The sequence below is a fragment of the Galeopterus variegatus genome, unplaced genomic scaffold, assembly GCF_000696425.1.
Source record: "Galeopterus variegatus unplaced genomic scaffold, G_variegatus-3.0.2 Scaffold2672, whole genome shotgun sequence".
Lineage (NCBI taxonomy): Eukaryota > Metazoa > Chordata > Mammalia > Dermoptera > Cynocephalidae > Galeopterus > Galeopterus variegatus.
Genome location: NW_007728783.1, coordinates 336,053 through 343,862, shown reverse-complemented (window position 1 = coordinate 343,862; position 7,810 = coordinate 336,053). Strand labels below are relative to the sequence as shown.

The 7,810-nt window shown below is 40.8% G+C and overlaps 1 protein-coding gene across 2 annotated transcripts in view; it reads left to right on the top strand.

The window, feature by feature from the left end:
- Positions 1–7,165, top strand: part of LOC103598575 (activating signal cointegrator 1 complex subunit 1) — a 76,965-nt gene extending 69,800 nt beyond the window's left edge. The window contains exon 5 of one of the 2 annotated variants that reach the window (XM_008582591.1): positions 6,771–7,165. In XM_008582591.1, the coding sequence (XP_008580813.1) occupies positions 6,771–6,830 (60 nt within the window). In that variant the 3' untranslated portion in view covers positions 6,831–7,165. Of the gene's footprint in view, positions 1–5,751; positions 6,304–6,770 lie in introns of those variants that run through there. The other variant, XM_008582590.1, reaches the window with a different exon arrangement.
- The last annotated feature ends 645 nt before the right edge of the window (positions 7,166–7,810 follow it).

Sequence of the window (7,810 nt, the reverse complement as noted above, 5' to 3'; positions counted from 1 at the left end):
CAAGTTTGTTACTGAACCCCCCCCCCCCAACGGGCCCTGAAGTAAGGGGAGCCTGATTAAATTATTCTGTTTTCCCAACAAGGAGGCTTCAGAAATGATGGCCCACAGAAACAGGTGAACTTGTATATTTTTATGCTAGGTTTGATGAAGAGTGGACAGTCAAGGAGAGATGTGACTGGAGGACAGAAAGGCATGATCTGAAGGTGATAAACTGGAGGGGAACTTAGCAAGGCCTGTTTGTTCAGATTTTTCTCTATGTCTTCATGGATAAGGATGTACCCTTCTGGGTATAGGGAAGATACCTCTCGAATGAGGGACTTATGACCTGCTTCAGGGGAGAAGGGCAGAGGAAGGTGAGAGAGACCTTCCTGATTCTGCTGTTTACTCAAATGCCAAGGTGTTATGTTTGTGGTGTTTCCTGAACACCATCAACTTGCTGTGTGCCTTTGGGCAAGTTACTTAAGCCTTCTAAACCTCAGGCTGAACTGTAAGAAGGGGGTTAATAATAGGATCTGTTTTGGGGGATTGTGAGGATGCAATCAGTCACACAGAGCCCTCAACATAAAGCCTGGCACATATGCTTGCTCAATGAATGTTGGCTGTTTCAATCTTTATTTTATTAGTGTTGATGTCAATACTTCTGTATTTATGGTCCATCTTGATCTTTTAATATTTAATGATGCATTAGGTAACGGTTTAAAAAATCTCCTGTTGTGATAAATGCAAGTTCATAAAAATTTAAATTTAAATTGACACAGTAAACACCATCATAAGCAAAGTCAAAAGACAAGTGACAAACTGGTAGGAAAATGTATTTGCAATTTGTAACACAGACAAAGGGTACATTTCCCTAAAATATAATGAACTACAATTCAATTTTAAAAATGGACAGTTGTAAAGTTTTTTATGGTGATGTATTTCCACTTAACTGTGCTACATGTTTCATGTCTTTAATGCATATCCTCAGAGCCTACTAGGAAAATCCTATATTGGAGAAGGACTTCGGATATGTACAGCTAGAGACACAGCCATAAGTGTGTAAACAAACCTGAATTTTTTTTTTATTCCCCAGTAAAATAGCTCCCAGTTAGAAATATTCTGTTATTATCAATGGTACACCATACCTCCATTTTCCCTGTCATCTCTGCCTTTTTCTACCTCCTTCTCCTCATCCAGAAAGTTGCTGAGTCTTTTCTGCATTTCATTCATAGTATTTCACACCTGCTTCAGTCTTTCCAGGGCCACCAACTACTACTTTTTTACTTAAGAGGCATTCAACATTTCCCTCATGACTGAACTACTGCCATGGTCTCCTTGCCTTTTTTTCTCTTGTTCACTTTTCCTATCAACATAATATACCACACCCTGAGTAATCTCCCTAAAACATGGTTTTCATCTTGGGCCACCAGCCTACTCTAAAGCCTTCATTGGTTCTTCACCATCTAGGTTGGAGTCTAACTTGTGAATCTGACCCTCAGAGTCCCCCTTAATCTGATTCTCACTCCTCTGCCTTTCTCAGTGCATCTTTTTAGGCACGCTCCAAACATCTAAACTGTCTGTGTGGCCCATTCCACTCTGCCCGTTTCTGCCTTGGTGCTGCCCTCCCTCCTCTGTGCTGCTACATCCTTTGCTTGCCACGAGGCCCCGTTCTGGTCTCCACCAGCTGGCTTTCCCAGGTGCCCCAGTCCTCAGCTTCTGTTGTTTCCTTGCCTCCCACTGCATTTATTGATTGCCTGTATCTCATCTCACGTTTAACCTTTGCTGTCTATATTGTTGTAGATTATCTTTTCCATTGAAGTAGAACATACATACAGGAAATTACACAGATTACAAAGTGAAGCACTTGGTCACTTTTCATAACGTGAATGCACCCATGTCGTCAGCATTCCTCTCTTCTGATATGCACTCTGTCTCTCTCATGGTGAGATGGTAAGCACCTGGGAGACAGAACCACATCATGTGCCTCTGCATGAAAATGTATAACATTAGGTGCTCAGTGATATTCCAAATCAGTCAGTGGAACTAAGAAAGGGATCTAGGTTTCACAAATAAGAAACTTGTAGAAATTTGAAGGAGTACCTGAAATTTCCATTACTAACTACTAATTCTTTCTTGACAACTAGTTAGAATTGAGATATGACACCCATACCTGCCAGTTGGAGGCTATGTAATTTTAAGTTTTGTTACCTTGGTGGTAACCTATGTATTAGACCGTTAAATACAGTCTAGACAAGTGCATGTCATAGTTTTCTCTCTTCATACATGTAGATGTACACAGAAATCTACAGGATTAGTTTTAGTTGTCATTTCGTCCAACAAGTATTGATCATATGCAGTCTACTAGATACCATTACAGTGTATAGCAGAATTCAGCTCCTACCTCTGTAGAGGTTATATTTTGAGTCACTAGAAATAAGTGATAAAACTAAAAGAAAGGCTTAAGACTAAAAGATATAACAATGACTAAACAATAAGATAATGATGAAAAATTGTTACTAAATCATTGTAAATATACAGAGAGAACAAGAGCACAGGGATAGGAAAGGGTAAAATGAAGATTGGCCCTGCTCTAGGAACTCGTGGATAAGAAATCCATTTCATGTGACATCATCAAAAGGTGTGAAAGAAGATGGCAACTTATGAATGTCAAATAAATACAAGGTTAAGGAGAATAGAGAGACCTTAAAAACATCATTAACAATACCTAATTTTTAGTAGCACCTTAGAGTTTACAAGGTACTTGTGTACCTGTTCATCTTATTAGATCTTTGCTCATTATGATCTTTTACCCCTTATGGGGTTGGTACAGTGGGTAGTGTCTTCTACACATTGTCACACACAGCTCCTGTGTACCAGGTGTACGTTTAGAATCTGACTGTAGCACTCTTTCCACAGCCTGCCCTTGCCTTCATGGAGCGTGAGAATTTATGTGTAGATTTCTCTTAATTTTTGTAATTACTACATTGAAATCACATCCCAGCTAACTTCATTGTTGCCATACTTACTATTTCCTTTAAGCCTGAAGAAGGAGAATCTCCCTGCAAATCTGGATGTCATCTGCATAAGGGAGAATAAAGTCATAGGTCACTTCCATGTGCTGTGATGTCTGCATTACTTGGGAATGTGGGTGCAAAGAGAAGGTAGATACAGAGTGGGAGAAAGTTTTTGCTAACTATGCATCTGACAAGGGATTAATATCCATAATATACAAGGAACTCAAGCAGTCACACAGTAAAAAAACAAATAACCCAATTAAAAAATGGGCAAAGGAGCTGAATAGATATTTTTCAAAGGAAGACGTACAAATGGCCAACAGGCACATGAAAAAATGCTCACTATCACTACTCATCAGGAAAATGCAAATTAAAACCACATTGAGATACCACCTCACTCCAGTTAGATTGGCTATAATCAAAAAGACAATGCATAATGAATGCTGGCGAGGGTGTGGAGAGAAGGGAACACTCCTGTACTGTTGGTGGGCCTGTATATTAGCACAACCACTATGGAAAACAGTATGGAGGTTTCTCAAACAACCATAGATCTTCCATATGATCCAGCAATCCCACTTCTGGGTATGTACCCAGAGGAATGGAAATCATCATGTTGAAGGGATACCTGCACTCCCATGCTCATCGCAGCCCTGTTCACAATAGCCAAGACATGGAACCAACTTAAATGTCCATCGATGGATGATTGGATAAGGAAACTGGTTTATATACACCATGGAATACTACTCTGCTTAAAAAAGAATGAAATTCTCCCATTTGCAACAACATGGATGAGCCTGGAGAAACTTATGTTGAGTGAAATAAGCAAAACACAGAAGGATAAATACTGCATGTACGTGCTCATAAGTGAGAACTAAGAGAGAAAGAAGGAAGGAAACACCAGAGTGGTGTGTTGGACTTGCAGAGGGAGAGAACATACCTTGGGAACAAAGTGGAGTGGGGGGGGAGGTAAAGGGGGAAGGAGGTTGGGGATAATTGGGTGGGGACATGGGGTACAATCGCAATTTGTAGTAATGCGTATGCTGCCAGTATGGATCTGGCCTTCACATCTTGTGCACAAGGGGTGACAATCAGCTTTGAATCTCGTGAATATTAATAATAAAAAAAAAAAAGAAAAGTAGAGAACCCATCGGCTGCCAGTGCTTAAAAAGTAACTCTTTGAAAGTATTGTTCCTTTTTAGTTTTGTTTTGTCTCACCTTTTATTGCCTCTTTGTTCTATGACTTTTCCATACCTAGGAGGCTTCAGTTGGCAAAGCTATAAATCTGTCAGTCTCATTGACTGAGGCTTTCATTTCAAATTAATGTTCAACAAAGGGGTTAGCAGATAACCATTTTGGGCTGAATTTCTTTATACAAAAGGGTGGATATGGTTTGAACAGACTGCCAAAACCACGAAGAGAAGTTAATTGTGTAAATCAATGCAGGCAAGAGCTGATCGCCTTTCTAAAAGACAAAACAATGCAACACACATCCTCTAAATAGATCTTTGGGGTCAAGTTGATGTCATGTTGAAGAATCAATTTTTACTGGGCTTTATAAAGTTAGCCTTTAATGAACCTCAGGCATTTTGCTAGGCCATTAATTGCAGGCAGAGTGCATGTGTGTGGAAGTTGTATAAAAATAAGTGAACAAGGGTTTGGATCCCTGTACTGGCCTGCGGCCAAAAATAAATAAGTGAAGAGACAGTCACATGCCATATGCAAAGGTCCCACCCTTAGGTTCCACTCAAGCATCGTTGGGTACGCATATTGAACGGCTTTCTTGGGATCTTACTGAACTTGTCAAGAACCGTTCTTGCATTCTAATAGAGGAAGGTGAGCCCTTTACTCTTTGACATTCCTTATCCAAGCTGTGTGGCTTCATTTTCCTGGGATGAATCCTGATATCCTTTTGTATTCTGCCTTATAAATGTGCAAGTCACAGGGTCAGGTCCCTCTTAGAGTATGGCTCATCCTTCCCCCTGACACACTTGAAAGCTTTTATAAAGTGGAGGATTATAGTAAAGAGCATTTCCTTAAGAACACTGGCTTGAATCCAATCTAATTAAAGGTTTTTGATAAATATTATCATTTGTATTTGTTCCATCATCCAGTAGGAGTGTTCCTGTGGTTTTGTGTGTATGAGTGTTCTGTGTCCCTCACTGGGTTGTATGAATCATTGTGGGGCAGGAGCCTTATCTTCTATTTCTTTTCTTTTTTTTTTTTAAATGATGTCCTTTGAGTCATACATCTTCTATTTATTTTAGTCAGTGCTCCTAATAAATGTTGTTAACTAGATAGAGGAATGTGTTACATCAAATTTTATCCTGGCTGTAACAAAATTGGGATCCAGATGGATCAGTAACTACCTGGTCAGTAACTAAAAGTCAGAAGCAGCTTTGTCAGGCCCTGTGAGTCAGGGGGGTGGCTCCAGGATGTTTGTTACAAGTTCTTAGTCATATCTGCTCAATAGATAAATTTTGGATTTGACTTTCTGGACTTCTTCCTCAAGTGCATTTTGTCAGGGGAGACTTTAGAATTAGAGGAAGAACTGGCTGTTCTTTTCTCACTCCCACCCCCATCCCTCCTCTCCCGGATCATTATTCAGAATAAATACTGGAAAAAAAAAAATAATAAAGCAAGAAAGGTTTATTGGGACTATTGTGGTTTGGTGTTTTTACAAGACAATCTGATGTTTAATATTTTCATCTGTAGTTTTTTTCAGATATTCATTCTGGATTTTTTTTTTCTTGCTTTTCAGTTGTTTGAGAACTTCTACTTTGGTTCCCTAAAGCTTAATTCAATTCACATCTCTCAGAGGTTCACAGTAGACAGCTTTGGAAACTATGCCTCCTGTGGACAAATTGACTTCTCTTGAGGTGGAGATCTTGGAAAGCATTAGAAATTGAACATCCTCACAAGGTGCTGAAGAAAAATATCTTCCTTTTAATTGCCAAGGAGGGATGTGGAAGTTTGGAGGGTGACTTTCCTGGGTGGTTCCCCATGGACTCACCATTGCCTCTGATGGTTGTCCACAGCCGTCACACTGTCAGCCAAAATGGTTGTGGGCACAAGGAGAACTTGGGCATACAACCCTTGGCTTGTTTTTTTGTTTTGTTATATTTTTTTCAGTCCTTTTTGTTGCTGTTAGAAAATATATCTAAAATTTACTGTCTTAACCATGTTTAAGTGTACACCAGTATTATTAAATACATTCATAATGTGCAACCAACACAGCTGTTTATCTCCGTGACTTTTTCATCTTATAAGATTGAAACTCTATATCCATTAAACAATAACCCTCTCTCCCCAGCCCCTGGCAACCATCATTATTTTCCTTTTTTGTGACTGGCTTGTTTCACTTAGCATGATGTCCTCAAGGTTTATCCATGTCCTATCATGTGACAGTATTTCTTTCCTAAGGATAAATGATATTCCATTATATGTATATACTACATTCTACTTGTCCATTCATCCATGATGGACACTGGATTCTTCTACCTCTTGGCTATTTGTGAATAGTGCTGTCAGGAACATGGGTGTACAAATGTCTCTTCAAGGCCCTGCTCTAATTGTTTTACTACCCAGAATTTTATCTTTAGCAAAATAACTGTTAAAGTTTTTAACTTTTACTTTACTTGATCTGCCCTTTTTCTTCTGAAGTTGGTTATTTTAAAAAATATTTGTTGGATTCCTGTTCCTTTACCCTGTCCCCACCCTCACCTTCGCATGGTCCTAATGGAGTTGCGGTATTGTAGCTCTTTTCTGTTTACTTCTCAGGGCAGCAGCAACGGAAACGATGATGTCAGCGGGCCTGTGCAAAGTTCCCTGGAAGACTGAGCCACCGAAGGCACTCGCCCCTGCCTGGGGCCGACCAGCAGAGGGAGGTGGTGCCCCCAGCGTCTGTCACTCCAGGTGCTCCGCTGGGGAGCCGCAGCCCCCTCCTCCCCCTCCTCCCCCTCCTCACATTCTTCTCCCGCCACTTCCTCTCGTCCTCGTCCTCTCCCTCTCGTCTCTTTCCTCATTCCTTACTCTCATCTGGATTCTTACTTCCTATTCTTTTAAGTCTGCTTCTGAACCCTGTGTGTTAAGGTTGCTACATTGTGAGGACTGTGTCTAACTCTCAGATTTCAGTGAAACTGCACAGATGATGTGTGAATAAATGAATTTCCAAAATAACTGTGTTTTTCTGTTACTATTGTCACATAGTTTTAACTGGACCCCGTCAGTCAGTGCATGCTGGGATACTACTTTGCCTTTGCTTACTTATTCCCTGGCAGGCTTCATCAAGGACTTGCATATCGGTGCCTGCAGGGTCGATTCCTCCCAAAGGCCGCCACTTTCTACTGGTGATATTCATTTTTTATTTGGGTTATACCTCACCTCACATTGGCAGATGGCAGAGGGAATGAGTGCTCCCAGGGACGGCACTGAATTGTGAAGTCCTCTGTGGAGTTCAGTGTCCCCGCCTCATCTTGGTGCTGCCTGTCTTTTGTTGGTTTCTTTCTGACAAGCCATTGGGCAATGTTGGCCAGAAAGTAAAGATGTCTTCCTCTGGGTGTCAGAAATGTATGACTTATGTTTGTAAGAAATTAAAGAAAAAGTTTTGTCTTTGGAAAATGTAACTTTATGTATCAAATACTAAATTCTTAATAGAACTGGAAGTTCTGTTATTTAGAATTCAGAAGTTGCAGGGGCCGGCCCGGTGGTGCACTGCACAGTGCGCCGCTTGGGAGTGTGGTGGCGCTCCCGCCGAGGGTTCGGATCCCACATACAGACCGGTTCCCGCTCACTGGCTGAGTGAGGTGCGGGTGCAACAC